Source organism: Nicotiana tabacum, chromosome 8 (genome assembly GCF_000715075.1).
Source record: "Nicotiana tabacum cultivar K326 chromosome 8, ASM71507v2, whole genome shotgun sequence".
In the NCBI taxonomy this organism is placed as follows: Eukaryota; Viridiplantae; Streptophyta; class Magnoliopsida; order Solanales; family Solanaceae; genus Nicotiana; species Nicotiana tabacum.
In genome coordinates this window covers 69,547,087-69,567,718 of record NC_134087.1, presented here as the reverse complement: position 1 = coordinate 69,567,718, position 20,632 = coordinate 69,547,087, and the positions used below count along the sequence as shown (strand labels likewise).

Genomic DNA, 20,632 nt, shown 5'->3' with positions numbered 1-20,632 from the left:
TGGGGAATATGTTCTAGTACTACTGTACAACACTATATAATAGTTGATTGATTTATGTTTTTTTATTTTTTCTAATCAGAATTTAATTATATTGTAATAGTTGTACATAATAGTCGATTTTATTATTTTATTCTTCTCCAAAATCAAAAATTCCAAAAGGCCAAAACCCAAAACCGTCGCTCCTCACTCCAAAATAGAGCCCTTCTCCCTCAATTCCTCTCATTACTTTGAAAAAGTAGCAAACATCAAATTTTTGGTTAGTGTTGCTCTTACTTTGAAACTTATTTTTTTATTTATAAGAGCATGGATAATTAGAGATGGAGATTATAAAATTTTATTTAGCTTCAAATTTTTTGTTCAACAATTGCCAGCAAAGGCATTTTTAATAAACTTTAAATCTATTATTCAAATGATTTTGTTGAGCTCACATTTCTCTGAAACTGAGTGGTCCCTTGATTTATAGGCTATATTTTTTTTTCATGGACTCTAATTTATAACATGTTTGAAAATTAGATAACTGTTAAAAAAGTTGCACTGTCCGTAATGTGATTAACTTTTGGAATATAGAGTCTAGGTAATACTATTATTGAATATCACTGTCCATTATTAATGTTGTGTGATTTTCGAATATAACTCTATTTAGTATGTTCCTTAAGGTGTTGGCTTGTTCCTATTATGTTCTCTATTTTATGTTTCACTTACCCAAGAATTGCTTAATTATTGTAGTATTTGCTTTATTCTTGATAAAAGGACTGTGCCTCTTCTATTGATGTTGTGTTTGCTTGTATTCTTGATGGACTCTTAAATTTATCGAACCCGTTATTTTGTAGGAAGTTTTTGTTCTTGTGAATTGAGATGGATGTATTTTCGACGAAGTTTAATTCATATTGAAAATTTATTCCAGTTTAGTCCATGTGTGCACATGGAAGTCTTGATGAAATCAAAGCGTAAGCTCTTACTTTATTTTTGCCTTTTGCTTAGCAAATTTATATTATATAGTGAATTATGCTGCTTATTTGGTCTATCCTAGAGTTAATATGTATTCTTTTATTGGCTAATAAAGTTTTGGGTAAGTCATTATAATGGCAGAGGTGCCCGTCATATTAAAATTCTGGGTCCGCCTCTGACCCCATTGAAGATTAATGGACAAAAATAGAACGATGCATGGTTTTTTAATCATTTTCCGATTTAAGTACTTTACATTTTCAATCACAAAAATTAGAAAATCAATGTACGAGTTCGCACGCAGGACCAATAATTTTATTTAGGCCGGAGGAGTTTTGAGTTTGAATCTTAGACAATAAACTTCTATGAATTTCATGTGTCTTTTCATGTTCAATGAAAATTAAAATATTATCAGGTAATAAATTAAAGTGGATTGCAATTTTGGTTTTGATCATTTTCAATTATAATAGGTGTGTAAATATTTATCTATTATCCTCACATTAGAAGCAATAAGTTTGAGTTACTCTTTCTTCTTCTTTTTTTTTTTCCTTTCTGGAATATCCAAAAGAAGAAAAGTCCTAATATAATTTTATGAGCAGACTGTTAAGAAACTTCTTTTCTTTAAGCAGAAAAAGAAAACGAAAAAAGAAAACTTCTTTTCAACTCCATCAGGCGGGGCAATCGCACGCGCCAATATCCAGATGAGGAAATGATCAGAGAGTTCAGATATTACCACGCGTCTATTCCGTACAAAATAAAACCAGTACTTTCTATTTCTGTTCCCTTCCTTTCTTTTTTCTTCTTCTTCCTGTGCAAAATTGAACTCATCAATCTGCAAAATCTATGTAGCTTCGCTCCAATGCAATCTCCAAACTACCTCTTCAATTAGCTCTAAGAATTAAGGCCCCAAAAGTCTTGTCATTGAACAAAATATGGAGGTGGAGAGGTGGGTTGGGTTGGTGGAATTGATAAACAAGCCAGCTATCATGGAAACATTCGTCGACATTTTGGTCTGTATTGTCCCGATTTGGGTCGCGATCATGATCGGGTTAATGATCGGCTGGTCCTGGCGACCTCGTTGGACCGGTCTCGTGTTTTTAGGACTCCGGTCTAAACTCAATCGCTTTGTTTGGACCATTCCTCCCGGTTTTGGTGCTCGCCGCCTTTGGTTGGCCTTTACTGCTCTTTCAGCATTCTCTGTTGGTAGGAAACTTTGGTTTAATTTCCAGGGCAGGACACCTAAGCCTTCCGCGGATTCGGGTCAGGTGTCGGTGGATGAATTTGGATCGTCTTCAGCGGTTTCGGATCCAGGTCCCGGTGAAGGGAACAATGATTCCATCACCAGGTATGTTATTAATTTGATAGTATCAATTTTCAAAATATCAGATACATATGCATGTTTTTTTCTAGGGTTTCGATCCTTAATTTTTCTCCGGCTAGTGTGTACAATTATACTGTTTCAATGATCTCTGAATTATGCATGTTGTTGCTTGTAAGTGTAAGTGGATTCAACCAGCTATAGAATTTTTAGGGGAATCGTAGGACATTAGTTGGCATGCATGTAACAAAGTAGGAATAATCAACTCTTCAATGTAACAGGAAACAGCTCTCAGCTCTTCTCTATATTAATAACATAAGACTGGAATTTAATTACAGGTTTGAATAGAAAATCCAAAACTCAAACGATTGGATTACAATAGGAAGAAATAACTAAGGATAGAGATACGAAGGAGGATGAGAAGCTATACTCAGAATTGGGGATGAGAGGACTTTGGCATTTTTCTCAACAATATTCGCGTAACCCCAAATCACAGACCATTGCCTCTTATAATAGAAGCATTCTTACGCCTATTACTCAACCTGGAAACCTCTTAACCTGGCCGTATTGCTTGTACTCGGCCCAATAGTTCTTGTTAGCCCAATAGCTATTTGTGTGAGATTGGGCTGGTGTTGGTTCATAACAATACTCCCGTCCTCAATAATAACCTTGTCCTCAAGGTTCGAGTCAAGAATAGTGATGCTCGCGAGCTCCCAACCAATTATCTCAAAGCCAAGGCATGCTTCATGACTTGAGGAAATATATGATATGATACACCAGTTATGAACCAATCAAAACTTTGGTAATTGTGGCTCTTAATAGATAGTACCAGATGTATTCATGGGAGTGCCATCATAACCTGCCATGTATATTTACATGTCTTTGCTTGCCATCTTATAGAAGCAGTTAGCCGTAAGCTAAATGAGAGAATCAAGGCAAACATTCCAGTAGCGAACCTCCACAAAAGGATGGACTCGATAAAATAGAAACTGACTTTTTGCGGCACTTGAAACTCTTCCACCAAGTTGTTGTAAACTTCCCGATCAGTCCAAGCATTTAACAGTAATGAGTTATAAGAAGAGGATAAGCATGGATTATCACCCAATGTAGTGTATCCATAAGCAAACATCCTCAGATAGCTTATCAAAATGGTGATAATATCTGCAACGCCCCTTGCTGTCCATTCTTTATCAACATAAGTTCCTCTTCAACATAAGTGCCTGATGAAAAGGAAAGAGCAACTGTGTTAGCTTGAACTAGTGGAAAGGAGTCTGTAGTGAAATCCATCGTGGTCGCAGTAGAGTCATTTCCTTCTCTGCCAAGAACAATATTCACATGATACTCACAACATAAGGAATAGCCTCGGATAGCTGGATGCCGAAAACTCCATCAAGAGCACTCCTAGGATCAAAAGGAATTTTGAAAGCTCTACAATACAGACAACATCCCTTAATATGTTCAGACCCGTCGACGCTAGAATTATCCACCTTGAAGTTCTGATAAACAGTATTAGAAGCTCGCTCTCCACCAAATCTCTCGATTGCAACTGCTACGGGATTCGTCTTAGCTAATCATAGCTGATTACAGCGCTTTCAGCACCTTATCATCATCTTGTACATAGTGCATTAATCTTGGCATACCTCATATGTGACAGTAAACACTAGTACTAGCTTTTGTAGATGTTGCTCAAACAATTTTTCTATGTCCTATGATGCTTGATATCCATTTATGCCATTTGGAACAACATTTCGTCTTTTTGAAGCATTTTCATATGTCAAATGTTTGAAAGTTTGTACAAACTCTGACTAATTAATGTTAATTGTGTAGTGTTGACCATGAGGTACAAGTTTGAGATTTCCATTACATTTTGCTTTTGGGCAGACAGGAAAAAGCATTTGCTAACTCAAAAGGACTAGTTGAAAAAAGGTAGGACAGGATATTAATTTGGAGGAAGAAAAAGCTCTGACTTGGGAAATGGGCCTGCTTTCTAAACTCTTTTTCTTTTGTCCTTTTCTCGGCGAGCATTTACTCCGATGATGTTTTATTACCTCTTTAATGATGGTGAATAGAACCTTTTTTATTTCCGGCGTTAAGTCCTTTGAGTTATTAGAGATCAGTGATGCGGGTAATAAATGGTTCTCTTTAATAGAACGCAGCAGGAGTTTCTCAAGCTACATCAAAATAAATGAAGAAAACTTGCGATGGGTATGTGACGCTCTAAAACAGGCCTCACAGGCAAAGAGAAATCGATGCAAGAGATGGGGGAGGAAAGTACAAGCTTACACCTATAGAGTATTCCAGAACTTTAATAGCTACGGCCGTTATGTAAGGATTGAAGCATGGTTGGGTGACAGGAAATCTGCGGTCATTATTCCAGAAGGAGGCTTCAACTGGGGATGGGGAGATATAGCAGACAAAATCTTCCGATTCTTAGGCAATGGTACCAGCTCAAAATTCAATCTCTATGTCCAAGACACCAAATCCTTTATGGATGTTGCAAAGATTCCACAATGGCAGGACAGGGCACCAAAAGCAACTAAAGTGGGACCAAACAAAGCTGAGATTGGCATTGAGATGAACAAGGATTGTTATCTTTCAAAATGCTTGATAGGAAGATTCAATGACCCCTTCAATTTCAGTCCCAACATCGAAACTATACAAAAATGGTTCACCAACAGATGGCAGATCAGTGCTGGTCTTAAAATATCAGCTTTGAAACACAACTTGTTTCTCTTTGACTTTCCATCGAGGCATGAAGCTTCCAGAATCTTAGCAGGCGAGTGGTTCTGAAACGGGAGAAAGCTGTCACTAGAATGGTGGTCTCCAACAGGCGGTTCGGAGTCGGCGAACAAGGGTTCAGAACAATGTTGGGTCAAGGCTTTTGGTATTCCGATACATGCATGGGCTATAAACACCTTTCGAATTATTGGGGATTTATGTGGGGGATATATCGACATTGACGATGATACTAGGAACAGATCCCACATTCAATGGGCTAGGATCTGCATCAAGGATTCTGATAGGACTTCGCCGGCGACCATAGAGCTTGAAATTGGTGACTGGTGCTATGAAATCTCAATAATTGATGATGTACATGTGAAACCCAAGCCGGTCGGAAATCTAATTTCTCCCGGCATGAAGATCAACGCAGCAATTGTGAAGTCAAATCCCTCGATTGAAGCAAATCTGTCAGAGATCCCATCCTCCAGCAAACATGTGCCCAACCACATGGGTAACTTTAATTCAAAAATTGGCACAAGTGGAAGATCTGTGACTAAGCAGCCCCACATGGAAGTAAAGGAAAAATCGGACCCGGTCCATGTATTGGAAAGAAATTATTATCAGTCAAAAGGCCCAAGAAAGAAGGCCCAAAACTGGAGAAATAAGGGCAAGGGAGTAAGAAAGTCAGAATGGAGCTGTTGGGCCTATTTTAGCTCCACAAAAGAATTATGCCTCAAGTTTGCAAGTTAATAATATTCAGCCTGAGAAAAGTGAGGCGCTAAATATTCTCCCCAACAAGGTTCAAGAGTCAGACCCAACTCTTTCAATTGAATCCACGTATTTCAGTGGTTCTGAAGCAGATGATGAAGCAGAGCCTTTACTGAGTCTCAGAGCCTATCTTCCATTCTCTACTCCGATGCCGGACCTGAGTCTGGTAAGCAGTTCTGACACTGATATTTCATCCCACTCTCATCTCTCCCTTCCATGGTACGAAGAAGGAGCTAGTTCTCAAATGGTTCAAAGGCCAAGTGTGATAGAGACATCGAAATGGTCCAAGCTAGTAATGGTGAAGGCTTGCAAAGCTTTTGGGATTAGTGTGGCTGGGTTTGAGCATGAGCTGCTGGACATGATTCTTAGAATGGAAGAAAGGAGGCAAATTCAGCTTCAACAGCAGAAGGCAACATGCAAGAAGAAAAAGAAAAGTAAAGACAAGCAGAGGGCTGAATTGGATAAATTGATTTGCGGTATCAATTATGATGGGAAGAATTTCCGAGATAGGGGTAGGTTTCACAAATCCTTTTCTGAATGAAGTTAAAAATCCTATCTTGGAATGTGAACGGGCTGAACGATTTCAATAAAAGGGACATTATTAAATCACTAGTTCGTAAATGGAAAGTTGACATTCTATGCCTGCAAGAGACCAAATTACAAGAATGGAATGCAGTACTTATTCACCATATTTGGGGCAACCGCTGGGCAGCCTGGGTAGAGCTAAAAGCATCTGGTACTAGAGGGGGCGTCATAGTATTATGGGATAAAAGACGATGGAAGTGTGTTGATTCTCAGGGTGGGTCTTACTCTCTCTCTCATGTATGTTGGAGGGTTTGCAGGAAGAATTCAGATGGTGTTTCACGGGGGGTATATGGTCCCCATACTAATCCAGAGAGAAGGGAAATGTGGCACGAACTAGCAGCAATCAAGGGGTTATGGAGTGAACAGTGGGTTATAGGAGGTGATTTTAACACATGCATATATGAAATTGAAAGACTCAATTGCTCAAGAAGATCCAGAGCGATGAAGGTCTTTTCAGAGACCATCCAAGATTTAGACGTAATAGACCTTCCATTGCAGGGTCCTCATTCACCTGGTTCAGAGGAGAGGATAATATTCAGGCCTCACGAATTGATAGATTCCTGATCTCCCCAGAGTGGATTGAATGTTTTAATGCAATAAAGCAACTTGCACTCCCGAGGGTCATTTCTGATCACAGGCCAATTCTTCTGGAAAGTGGAGATTGGGAAGCTACCTCTTCCTATTTCAAGTTTGAGAACATGTGGTTGAAATCAGAAGGTTTTTTAGACAAAGTCAAGGAGTGGTGGCAGGGGTACTTGTTCAATGGAAGCCAAGACTTCATCCTGATGCAGAAACTGAAATGCCTAAAGAAGGACATCACAATCTGGAATAAGGAAGAGTTTGGTATAGTGGAGGAGAGGAAAACAAGAGCTTTAGAGGAGTTGCTCATTCTGGAACAGGCCACTGAGAATAGGCCCCTATCACAAGAAGAAAGGTTACAGATGTTCAACTTAAAATTGGAGATACAGAATATTGCCAAAGAAGAGGAGATATCATGGAGACAAAAATCTAGATGTCTTTGGCTCAAAGAGGGGGACAGAAACACAAAATATTTCCAGAGAATTGCTAACTCTCATAGAAGGAACAACTGTATTGATAAGCTAAAAGTTGGGGATGAGATAATAGAAGACAAAGAACTGATCAAAGGAGAAATCTTAGTCTTCTATCAGAATCTTTACATTGAACAGGAAAGTTGGAGACCAACTGCTGCTTTTGATGGGCTGTCCTGCGTCACTGAAGAGGAAAGGATTTGGTTAGAAGGTTCCTTTGAAGAGGAGGAGGTGTTGTCCACCATCCAGTCATGTGCTCCTGACAAAGCCCTCGGACCGGATGGCTATACAATGGCCTTTTTTCAGAAAGCCTGGGATGTTATCAGGGATGATGTTATGGGTGCCCTATCCCATTTTCATCAAAATTGCCGCCTTGTCAGATCTTGCAATGCTTCTTTTATAGCGTTGGTACCCAAGAAAAAAGGAGCCATTGAGCTCAGAGATTATAGACCAATTAGCCTCATTGGTAGTGTATATAAGATTGTGGCAAAGCTTCTAGCTGGAAGACTCCAGAAAGTGATTGGCAAGTTGGTCTCAAACCACCAAAATGCTTTCATTCAAAACAGACAAATCACTGATGCATCCCTCATTGCCAATGAAGTCCTAAACTGGAAACTTAAGAGTGGGGAAGCTTGCATTCTATGCAAGTTGGACATTGAAAAAGTTTTTGACCAATTGAGTTGGTCATACCTTATATCTATGCTAAGAAAGATGGGATTCGGGGATAGGTGGATAAGGTGGATCAAATATAGTATCTCAACAGTCAAATTCTCAGTTCTAGTTAACAGGTCCCCAGTGGGGTTTTTCTCTCCTCAGAAGGGCATCAGGCAGGGCGACCCTCTCTCGCCGTTCCTCTTCATCCTTGCCATGGAAGGATTTAGCAAAATGATTGACAAGGCAAATCAATTACAATGGCTGAAGGGTTTTGATGTAGGCAGGATTCCTGAAAATTCAGTTTCTATCTCACATCTGCTTTACGCAGATGATACGTTAATTTTTTGTGGCGCAGAGTCATCCCAAGTTCAATACTTAAATCTCACCCTCTTAATTTTTGAGGCATTGTGTGGTCTCCCTATCAACATGCTAAAAAGTGTAGTTTACCCAGTTAATGCAGTTCCTAACCTAAGGGAGTTGGCAGATATACTAGGTTGCAACATTGGCTCACTACCTGCTACTTACCTGGGGTTGCCCCTTAGGTGCAAAGTTCAAATCAACTGAAGCTTGGAATGGGGTCATTGAGAAGTTTGAAAAAAGGCTCACTTCCTGGCAGAGGCAGTATCTTTCCATGGGGGGTAGGCTGACCCTTATAAATAGTGTCCTAGATAGCATCCCCACTTACTACATGTCTCTCTTTCCTATTCCCTGTAAAGTGCTAAAATAGCTTGATAAGTTGAGAAGAGCTTTCCTTTGGGAGGGTAACAGCACTACACTGAAGTTTCACCTTGTCAAATGGGTCAAAGTGACAAAACCTAAATCTCAAGGAGGTTTAGGAATTAGAGACCTTGCTGCTCACAACAAAAGCTTGTTAATGAAATGGTTATGGAGGTATAGCCAAGACAATCAAGATCTGTGGAAAAAGATAGTTAGGGCCAAGCATGGTACTCTAAATCTCTGGTGCACTAAAGTATCTAGAGCCTCTCATGGTGTTGGTCCTTGGAAAAACATTAGCAGCCTCTGGAATGAATTCTCTGAAAATACCTCTTTCAGAGTGGGTAATGGCAACAATATCAAATTTTGGAAGGATAAATGGCTTGGTAACTCTGTGTTAATGAATGAATATCCCAATCTTTTCAGACTAAGCAGGGACAAAGGCTCCACCATCTCAAAATACAGAGAAAATAGCAGCTGGAACCCTTTATTCAGAAGGAATGTCAACGACTGGGAACTTGAAGTACTGACTCTACTTGCAAGATTGGAGGAGTGCATGTTGGATACACGGTCAGTGGATGGATTAAAATGGGGGAACTCAAAGGAAGGAATTTATTCAGTGAAGGCATGTTATACTCACCTCCATGCTCAAAATGATTTGATCAACAATTAGCCATGGAAATTGATCTGGAGAACTAAACTTCCAACGAAAGTCATATGCTTCACTTGGATAGCAATTCGGGAAGCATGTTTAACTCAGGACAATCTCATCAAAAGAAGCCTTCAGATTCCAAACAGATGCTATATGTGTAGGCAAGCTGCAGAAACCACCAACCACCTTCTTTTGCACTGTTCAGTTGTCTATGACATTTGGTGTATGTTCTACTCTATTTTTGGGCTAAGTTGGGTCATGCCACAAAGTACCAAAGAGGCGGTTGAAGTTTGGAGCTCATGGAAAGTTGGCAAATCCATCAAGAAGATCTGGAACATGATACCAGCATGCATTTTTTGGGTAGTATGGGCAGAAAGGAATCGTAGATGTTTTGATGGTTTATCAACTTCAAATCATGCACTCAAGGCTAAATGTTTTTTATTACTCTTTAGTTGGTGCAAACTCTCACCTGTAAATTCCCCTGAGCTTTTTTTTGGATTTTGTTAGCTCCCTGGAACTATAGTTAGCCTATTCTGGAGCTAACACTCATCTTTTGTACTTATCATCTTCCATCTTCTTGATGCCATTAATGAATCTTATTACTTCATCAAAAAAAAAAAGGACTAGTTGAAAATTGAAGATAGGATATACATCAGAAGTAGTTCAAACTTCTGGTGAAGTGGTTGTGCTATGCAAGCACTATATTACACTTATATCTCTGAGTTTCTGGATCTTAGCAACACTTTTGCCTGCTCCAAATGCAAACTTCTCCTGTTACTCCTGTATGATGCCAAGAACTGACAATTATGATTCCTTCAAAAATGAGCTGTTTCTTGTCAATATCTCTCTTCCTGAATATCCGCAGTCTGACGTTTCTCTTCTTCACCAGATATTAGGTCCAAAGAACCAGTACCTTCATTGGATGACATTTTTGTTTTGATCTGTGCTATCGTCCTTCTGATAATTTACACACACCTACTTCTCCACAGATACCTCACTAAGCTTGTAAATACATCTCATGAAGAAGTTCAGTGTTGGAGATCCGTGATTGTACGCAAATGTTTTCTAACATAGTTATGGATAAAGATTAGAAATTACATGTGGTTGTTAGGGCTTTGGTCCAGTGGAAAGACACAACGCTTTATTTGTTGGTAGGGCTCATGTCACAAGTTCGAAACCCCTTACTGAATGAAGCTTGGTATTTAAGTGGGTGCTGGGTAGAGGGGCGTACCCGTACTTCCTCCAAAAGTTTCAAACTTGAGGACCAACTGGGGCTGGTCCAGCTAACTTGCAGTACAAATAAGTAATTTGTAGCATATGTAGCTTTTCTTCATTGTATGATGCAATAAGTAATTTGGATTTAAATTCATCTGGGAATAAATTGTGATCAGCAACTGTCATTGTTCAATGTTTGCCAGACACGGAACTGTTCCCTTTACCATTAGTTCAATATAACATTTGTGGTGCATTAATTACCATCTCTCTCTTTTTCAATTAGATACCGTCTTTATGTGCGAATCATGGTTCTCAAGTATACGCAAAGAATAAAAAGTTTCTCTTTCTGCATTGAAATAACTTATTCTAAAGTATTCAACAAGATAGGAGAGTAGATGTGTAAAAGTCATGTAAGGCTAGAGGAGGATTACTAGGCAGTACCGGCACAAATTAATGAGAATGCTATAAAAAGTTAAAAACTAATTAACGAACTCCTAGTAATATGCGTTCCTGCTGAGTGTTGAGTGAAAATTTCAATTCTACAGAGTACTTTCTTTCTGGCAAAAATTTATCATCGCCCTTTTAGATGATTTTGGTCCCTTTATTTGGTTAGACACATAACACCATCTACTTCATTCCTGCAGGCATATTACTGGAACCTCGGAAAATGAGGACATTGTGACTGAGAAAGATCTGGAGCACTTTCTGCATCTTCTGGATGGTAAAGATGGAGAGATGGCATGGCAAACCATGATGGACCGCTCTACTTCAAACTTCACATATCAAGCTTGGCGGCATGAGCCTGAGGTCAAAGTTTACCGAAATTGTAATATGGTTTTCTTCAACATTTCTGGTTTCTAGAACCATATTCTTGAGAATTTTTTGATCCATCTTCCCATGTAGTACGTGGTACTGGTACATAACTACAGGAGAAGCATTATGATTCCTCTGAAACTATTATCTCCTTTTTGACCGGTAATGCGACTGGTACATGAGAGCATTTAGTCCAGCTTCTAGATAGTTACAGCTTAAACATTTCGATAGCACAAAATAATCTGCCTTGAGCTATTTATATGTTTGGTACTTTAGTATGACTCATGTCTAAGCTATGTTCTTTTGTCGGCTCAATTCCCATTTGATGTTTGATGTTTCAAATGATCCAAAGGCTAAAAATTATTCTGTACATTTTCCAATTCAAGGATCAGGTTATTTTTTCTATTAAGGGTCAGATCGCATAGGCAGGGGTTCTTGTTTCTGGGGCAAACTGAAGATGTCGGCTGCTAATAATTTTGTAAATGACTTTATATCATTTCTGCAACTTTTAGATGCATGAATTAGTAACATAATTTCCCGTATTTCATACAATTGGACGACCTTTTGTAATAGAGTGCATGCTCTTACGCGATGAGTCCCCTTGCTGACATTAGATTACCTCAGAATATATTATCATCTTTGCTTGCATTTGGATACATCTTCTGTACTGAAAATAAAAACAGGGGGAAGATCTTTTAGGTTAAATTCTTTGAGCTTTGATTTATAATATGTGCTTTCTTCCTCCTAGGAAATGAGGAGCACCTGTTTGTGTGCTACTATATCCATATTATTATTTAGCATGGCAAAATAACATCAGAGACCTAGCTTGAGGGAGATATGTACCTGCTTATTGCTCCTTTCTTTATTTATGTTTTTGTAGGTGTACCACTGCATAACCTTTATGGCTTTTATGATAAATTAATTCCTTTTGCTACTTTCATATCCTCATTTCAATTTAAGATATTACAGCTATATTACTGGGAAATTATAAAAAGTACAAAAAAGGTGTATCATTACATAACCTTTATGGCTTTTACGATAAATTAATTCCTTTTGCTACTTTCAAATCCTCATATCAATTTAAGATATTACAGCTATATTACTGGGAAATTATAAAAAGTACAAAAAGGGTTTTGTTAGCTCTTTTAATCCTCCATTAACCGGACCGTTTCTATGCCCTTCAGCTAAATACCAATATTCGATGTTGTATCGCTGGAGTAATTATAAACTATTAACTGCTTGTTATGTTGCATTTGCTAGGTGACTTTGTCTATGACCAAGGCTTTTTCTATCCATACAGTTAATTTTGGATTTTCTTTTAAGCTTCTCTGTTCTCTCTTTGTGATTCTAACAGAACCATTCTCTTTGTCAGATGGGACCAACAATCTACCGAACCAAAACTGTTTTCGAGGATGCAACTCCTGAGTTAGTCAGAGATTTTTTCTGGGATGATGAGTTCAGGCCAAAATGGGATCCTATGCTTGCCTATTTCAAGATATTGCAGGAATCCCCACATACAGGATCTATGATTATCCACTGGATTAAAAAGGTTTGTTGATCATCAAAGCTGTGTCAGTGTTGCTGTGAGAAACTCCTTATGATTCATTTCTTCCATTAGCTTCTGCACTCATGAAAATTGTTTTTGCTGCTACAGTTCCCGTTCTTCTGCAGTGATCGTGAATATATCATCGGTAGAAGAATATGGGAATCTGGGAAAACATACTACTGTGTGACAAAGGTGAGCGTTAGAGGACCACGAGTAAATTTTATTATTGTGAATGCTTCTAATACAAGTTTAATTAATGACTGATCTGTGTATACAGCGATTCTCTTTAATACTGCTGCCACCTAGCATTTTTCAGGCCTTCTTGGAGTTTTGAGGCTTCTTTGTCTAAATCCCTTTAATAGTTTCCATGAAGTTCATAAATTTACTTATTTGTACTTGGACAAAGTTCTCCAATATTACACTTTCTCATGATGGCTTGTTTAGTTGGTTTGTTAACAACTCTATTTTTCAGAAACCATGTAGTTACACATCATGTTCACATTTTTAACATGATCTTCCAGAGTGTACCATACCCAGCTCTGCAAAGACGTGACAAGCCTAGGCGTGTGGACCTGTACTTCTCAAGTTGGATTGTTAAGCCGGGTAGGTAGCGCCATTACCAACGGGTGTTCAAAAAGGATTAACTTTGTAAAATTTCCTGTTGCCTGTTGCTTAAGTTGAATTTTACTCAAGTGTACACTCCTAAAATGGATGCAGTGGAATCGAAGAGGGGAGATGGACAGTTATCTGCATGCGAGGTCATGCTTACTCACTATGAAGATATGGGCATCCCTAAAGATGTTGCTAAATTAGGAGTTCGACATGGAATGTGGGGAACAGTCAAGAAATTGCACAACGGCTTCAGAGCATACCAGAATGCACGGAAATCAGTGGCAGTGGTTTCTAGGTGTGCAATGATGGCGGGAATCACTACAAAAATCTTGCTGGATGAAGGCGTTGATGCTTTGGAGCGAGTTTCTGCTGAAGAAGACAGAGCAGCGGAAATCCAAGGCCAGAGAGGAGATAGTGGGATAGATTGGAAATGGGTAGCTATTGGAGCAACAGTTGCTGTCGTCTGCGGCCTTCGTACCGGAATGATAGGAAAAGCGTTGTTACTTGGAGCAGGGCAAAGGATTGCTCGGCGAGGCAGAAATGCATAGTGAGGAGTGGTAGCCTCCCCTATTTGTAGCAATACGACATTATTATTGTATTATTCTTTTGCACTAAAGCCTTTCGTGGCCACACAACCAGGCATTGTGGAGGAAGTTGTTTTCTACTTTTGGCATAAATATTTCATTTTTATGTCAACAGTTTATCCAGCAACCTAAAGAATCCCAATTGTCCTCACTTGTTCTTTATGTGATCTAAACCTAAATCAATTGGCTAGCGATGGTGTTTGGTTCAATTTGAGACGTTTTTATGTTGAAATAAATATACTGAGGCAATGTTTGTTTATACCTAATGAAAGTATGAATATGACTGATTGAATCAGATCTTACATAAAGTCTGAAAATAAATTCCGTGCTCTTTTCTTTTATCCAATAGTAAATTCTACGTAATTATTATCCACTCCTCTTTCTCTGATCTATCTCCTTGAAGAAGCACAATATCCATGGCGAAGTCACTCTCCCTCTTCATGTTACCTCTTCTCAGTCGTCAGCTCAGTGGATACAATAAATTACTGATTCAATCTCTAACACAACAGAAGCAAGAAACAACCGTCATATCCGACAAATGGAAATGGCCACAACCATCCATTCTCAGTTCCGTATATAAACTTACAACCACTGTGACAAACATGACCAATCAGTCGATCATTGTGCGACACCCCAGGAGGTGCGCCCTCTCTGTGTGTGTGGGAGAGGGGGGGGGGGGGAGTTTAAGCTTTTAACATCAACACAGAAAAAGTTGATAGGAAAACACTTAAATAAACCATTGAACAAATAATTAAACATGCCATAGATCCACACCATAAAAGAAGCGAAAATTTTAAAGTATCGTTTGTTCCAACTTGGTTTTCCGTCTGCCAATCTAACTGAACCTTTCAAAATGCATTCCTTCCTCTGAGAAACAGTCTCTTCACTTCTACTCGGGAAAAGATGGTTGTGTTCTGAAGTAGAGATATTGCCATCACCGTATTTATGTAGTTTGCATTCAAGGTGAATAACAGGAAGAAACATGAGGGAGCAAAATCACATCTAACGGACTCCGGACCTAATTGCTCCAAACAAACCTGATTCCTTGAGCTTTACGAAATTCATCAGAGATTTTAGCATCCAATAAACCACACGCAGGTTCAAGTATTCCACTCACTCCCTCATGCTATCATTGTCAGCTTCCTCTTCACTTAAATCAAGATCAGCCAACAATTCCTCCAATGCAACAGTAGGGGCATCATCCCCATCAGTCACAGATGCCATTTCTGATGGCTGATACTCCTTGTTGCGATAAAGTGATATGTTGAACCTCAAATCAGGATTCTCCTCTAAATCTCTTAAGAATTGTTCATACTCAGAGCTCATCTTCTCTTCATGGTCTCTACCCTTTACATTGTCATCAATCTCCATATTTAGAGATTTCAGTTTCCATGAACGAGGCTTCCCACGCTTCTTCTGCCATTTCTCTTCATAGCTTTTCTTAACCAGTATCACATCTGGGAGAACAAAACCTTTATACTTGTCCAGCTCATTATCATTACTATTAGCAGCATATAAGTCATACCCAAGTGCATAATCCCCAGGATTTAGAAGATGCCCCAGATGTGTTCGTACATTGAAAATTGTATCGTTCTTGCCAAAATCAGATACACGAGCTACTTGGGCATCTGCCAAAGCGTACTTAGATCCACCAATATTGACCTCAGAAGAAACACTCTCAACATCTAGAACTATATATTCCACAAGCTGCCTACTCGAAAGTAGGGACTTAAAAGACGCCCTCCAATACTGTTCCACGTCCAGAAAACAGTTCCTGAGAGTAAATGGGTCGAGTAAAGCAATGTTATTACTCACCTTGGTGCAGATCACAAGTGGCCCTAGATTCCCCAAACCATCTTTAACTTTTGGCGGAAGACAAATCAAGTCCTCACGGCAAACTGGGCAAATTTCAACTGAAAAAGTATACTTGTAGTTGTAAATGCTGCTCTTGGTATCATGAGACACCAGTTGTTTGTCATTACGGCTCCGAATTGGAACCACTTTCCCTATAAACTCCACAAATTTCACAGCATGACTACGATTAGAGAAGAAAATATCAATTCCTTGATCCATTTGCTTAATCCTTATAGCGCGAGCAGCGGCATCATGCTTAAGAATAAGCTGTTCCAAATAGAAGAACGTCCGCCTGTGAGAAACATGCTGGCGCAGCTGCACTGCAGCCACCCACTGGTCAGGATTAGCCTGAACCCTCGTACAAGATTCACACATTTGGTCTTGGATAACATATTCAACAGTGTAGGCCTGCTCAAGGATAGCTCCGTGAAGAACCTCTTTCTGAACCTTCAGCTTGACTTTGATTCTCTTGGAGTGAGGTTCAGTCCAAATGAACTCTGCATGTACTAAACGAACTTTATTCAAATTCTTCAACCTCTTCACACAGAATGTCAGTAGCTCCTTTGATTCTAACTGGGCTTTAAGCCAAGTCCTCGGAGGCTGCAAATAGCTATCACATTCAGGGCAATGACATATGATAACATGCTTCTGGAGACCTTCTGTTATGTCAACTTCAGACCTCAAGCAGTTGGCACACATATTGGCAGCATTTGGTTGCATAGAAATACCACATTTGCAGCATAAAACACTTCCAATTGTTCGATGCACTGTAAACATGCCTGTGTCTTGTGCCATGGCTGGAAAGAGACAGACAAGACAGCAGTAAGCATAATATATGATATATTGCAACGCCAAAGCTACAGTCATATTTGGTCGGTAAAAGATTCTTTTTATGAACTGCGGCTCCAAATTACCATAGCAGCTACAAGGCGCCAAGGACAAACTGCTGGAAATTTCATTCCAGTAATCTCAATGCTATTGCTTAAAAAATAAGTGAAAAGGAAATATAAAGGTGGAATACATTTTAAAGCCATGATCAAGAGTTCTTTTATTTTCAGGTAACCTTTAGGCTTTAGTCCAAGGATAGAAGAAGCACAAATAAGTGCACTTCTTGAACAGATTTAAATTAAAACCAGATAAAACTTCAAACATCACCTACATTTTAGATTCCCCATTAATTAATATCATCTATCTTTCTTTGGGTAACAGCTTAAGATAAAAAGGAGAAAACCGTGATTGAGGCTGTAAGAAGGATCTAACTTTATGTTTCCTTTTCACTTTGTTTTAGAAAAAAGAACACTTTCATCAGAAAATTGTACATAGATAGAACCAAATATCTTTCCTTTTTAGTTCGACCGTTCATTTCGAAATTGAAGCCACATACATATACAAACACCGGTAAGTGCATTCGTTTACATATCAACAACATAGGATAATACGAGATTTCAAGGCAACTGAGCAAGACAAACAAATATTAGCATTTCTTGTTCTGAAAGCTCAAGCAACACACATAGGTCAACGTCTTTGTTCTAGTACCTCAAAAGCCAAAAAAAGAAGTGCCACCTTTGGTATTTCATCCAAATGTGAAATGAAATTCCAGTATCACCCAAATTATACAGCAATGGCTTGGGCTGATCCTAAATATAGTCACCAGTTCCATAGATTTCGACATCAAACCTAAATGGGTTTCAGGGGACAAAATATCCGCAAGGTTTTGATTAAATTGAAAAGGTAATACAACATGAGATGTATGGTACTTGCACATTGCAAATCTGCATCCCGACTGGTATTTAGGGTAAAGGGAAACATTCATCATCCAGAGTTCTGAAACTAGAAACCATGGATTTCTCAGTTATCAAACAACAACAACAATACATCTCAATTCCAAGCTCTTTTGTGTCAGCTATATGAATCCTTACTATTCATGCTGCTCCATTTAAAACGTTCTCAATCCAATATTCAATAATTTAGACTCTAACCCAAGAATTTCTCTACATTTTCTACAAATATTCAAATCTCTAACAAGATCAAGGGACACCTAGAAGACCAGATATTGGACCTAAAATAATAATAAAAAATATTTTGTCCTAAGGAGCAAAAAGAAAAATAGAGAAAACACATATAAAACAAAACAAAACAAAACAAAAAAAACAAAAAAAACCGAGTTGCCAATTATATAGAGAATCCATCAATCAGCTATGGCTTAATCCAAAACTTGTTTTGCTCCGTTAAATGAATCCTCTACATTTATTCACAGTTTCTTAATAAACTAAAGAACTCAACTTTATCAAAGAAATTCGTGAATTAACTGTGAAATTAAAAAACCCATTAACACAAAATGAATGGAAATCAAGTAGAGGAAATCACCTGTGGAAGTCGGTCGTAGGCGGCGGAAAAGAGAGACTGAGAGAGGCAAAACGAGCAGAACAGAGATAGATACCTAAGTGCTGGGGTTCGGGTTTTTTTTTTTTTAGTAAATAGGTGAGAATGCCTTTATTCACTTTTTATTTTTTTTTTTAAAATCAGGATTATTAAAAAAATAAATGATCAAGGTCTATGGATAAGAGAGATGTTTACAATAATAGACATGTTATAAAATAAACACTGTAAAGTAAAGATAAGTATACAGAAACTGATATATTATTCGAATTCAAATTGATGTACATAATGAACTAAAATCTATTCTATTTATAGAAGAAAGGAAGCTGATGTGTAAGCTGCTACTATACCAGATATGAATAATCTTCTACTGAGAGCAATGTTTATCCATAACGGAGTACTGAATGGATAAGAACATTGTACCCGGTATGGATAATCTTTTACCGGGGGTAATGTTTATCCATAACCGGGTACCGAAGTGATAAGTTTCTTCAGGAAGCTTATTTCCAATAGAGTACTAAATAGATAAACATATTTACGGCGGAATCCCATATGGATAAGCTTCTTCAGGAAGCTTATTTACAACGGAGTACTAAATGAACATCCATAATATAATATATTCATAACACTCCCCCTTCGATGTTCATTAAAAGATAATGTGCCTCATTCAAACCTTACTAGAAAAAGGCCCGTGGAAAAAAATCCAGTGAAGAAAAAAGAGTACACATATTTAGTAATATGCATTGCTGGCTACCTCAAAAAACCTTACAAGGAAAACCCTATGGGAAAAACCTTAGTAAGGGGAAAAAAATACAATGTGCATTTTACTCCCCTTGAAGAAAACCTTACTTCAAATATTTGAGTCTCCGCATTCCAATCTTGTATACCATATTCTCAAAAGTTGAAGTTGGTAAAAACAATCTGCTGGATTGTCACTTGAACTAATTTGATGCACATCAATGTCACAATTTTCCTGAAGATCATGTAACAACAACAACAACTACCCAATAAAATCCCACATAGTGGGGTCTAGAGAGGGTAATGTGTACGCAGACCTTACCCATGCTCCGATAGGGCAGAGAGGCTGTTTCCGATAGACCCTCGGCTCAGAAAGACGGAAATAACAAACAAGAAAAGAGAATTCATTAGTAACTCCAGTAGAAACCGTAATAGTAACAGAAGCATAAAAACCAAAAGATGAATGACATGCAATAACACTAATCAGGGTCTAAGGCCCGGGGCTAAGATAAACAGCAAGAATAGTATGGGTTCAACATAAACTGCAAGTCATCTAAGGTCAACCCTAATCCAATCCAGCCTCACCCCCGATATGAAGTAAGGAAAGCTCTACTACTTCTATCCTACAACCCTAATGCTTGACCTCCAGGCCTTTCTATCAAGGGCCATGTCCTCGGAAATCTGCAGTCATAACATGTCCTGCCTGATCACCTCTCCCCAATACTTCTTAGGTATCCCTCTACCTCTTCTCGTACCCACCACGGCCAACCGCTCACACCTCCTCACCGGTGCATCAAGGCTTCTCCTTTACACGTGCCCGAACCATCTGAGTCTCGCTTCTTGCATCTTGTCATCCACATGGGCGACACCCACCTTCTTCCTAATATCTTCATTCTAATCTTGTCTATCCTAGTGTGCCCGCACATCCACCTCAGTATCCGCATCTCTGCTACTTTCATCCTCTGGATATGGGAGTTCTTAACCGGCCAACACTCTGCCCCATACAACATGGCCAGTCTAACCACACCTCTATAAAACTTACCTTTGAGTATCGGTGGCACTTTCTTGTCACACAAGACTCTAGATGCAAGCCTCCAGTTCATCTAGCCCGCCCCTATGCGGTGAGTGACATCCTCGTCAATCTCTTCGACCCCCTGAATCATCGACCCAAGGTATTTGAAGCTATCTCTCTTGGGGATGACCTGTGACCCAAGCCTCACGTCCCTACCTACTTCCCTCGACTCAACGCTAAACTTGCACTCCAGGTACTCTGTCTTAGACCTGCTCAATTTGAAACCCTTAGACTCGAGAGTCTGTCTCCAAACCTCCAATCTCTCATTAACACCGGCCCTCGTCTCGTCAATGAGAACTATGTTATCAACAAATAACATACACCATGACACCTCCCCTTGAATATGATGTGTCAAAGCATCCATCACCAAGGCAAATAAGAACGGGCTAAGCGCAGAGCCTTGGTGTAATCCC

At 39.0% G+C, this 20,632-nt stretch overlaps 1 protein-coding gene and 1 pseudogene across 1 annotated transcript; one reads left to right on the top strand and one right to left on the bottom strand.

Annotated features, from left to right (window-relative positions):
- The first annotated feature begins 1,706 nt into the window (after nucleotides 1-1,706).
- On the top strand, nucleotides 1,707-14,327 carry LOC142162730 (uncharacterized). The gene is made up of 6 exons (XM_075219343.1): nucleotides 1,707-2,290; nucleotides 11,266-11,428; nucleotides 12,807-12,983; nucleotides 13,089-13,172; nucleotides 13,502-13,583; nucleotides 13,698-14,327. The coding sequence occupies exons 1-6, from the start codon at nucleotides 1,878-1,880 to the stop codon at nucleotides 14,138-14,140; spliced, it is 1,362 nt and encodes a 453-aa protein (XP_075075444.1). The 5' UTR covers nucleotides 1,707-1,877; the 3' UTR covers nucleotides 14,141-14,327.
- Nucleotides 14,328-14,888: 561 nt separating this feature from the next.
- LOC107806390 (uncharacterized) lies at nucleotides 14,889-18,509 on the bottom strand (annotated as a pseudogene).
- Between the last annotated feature and the right edge of the window lie 2,123 nt (nucleotides 18,510-20,632).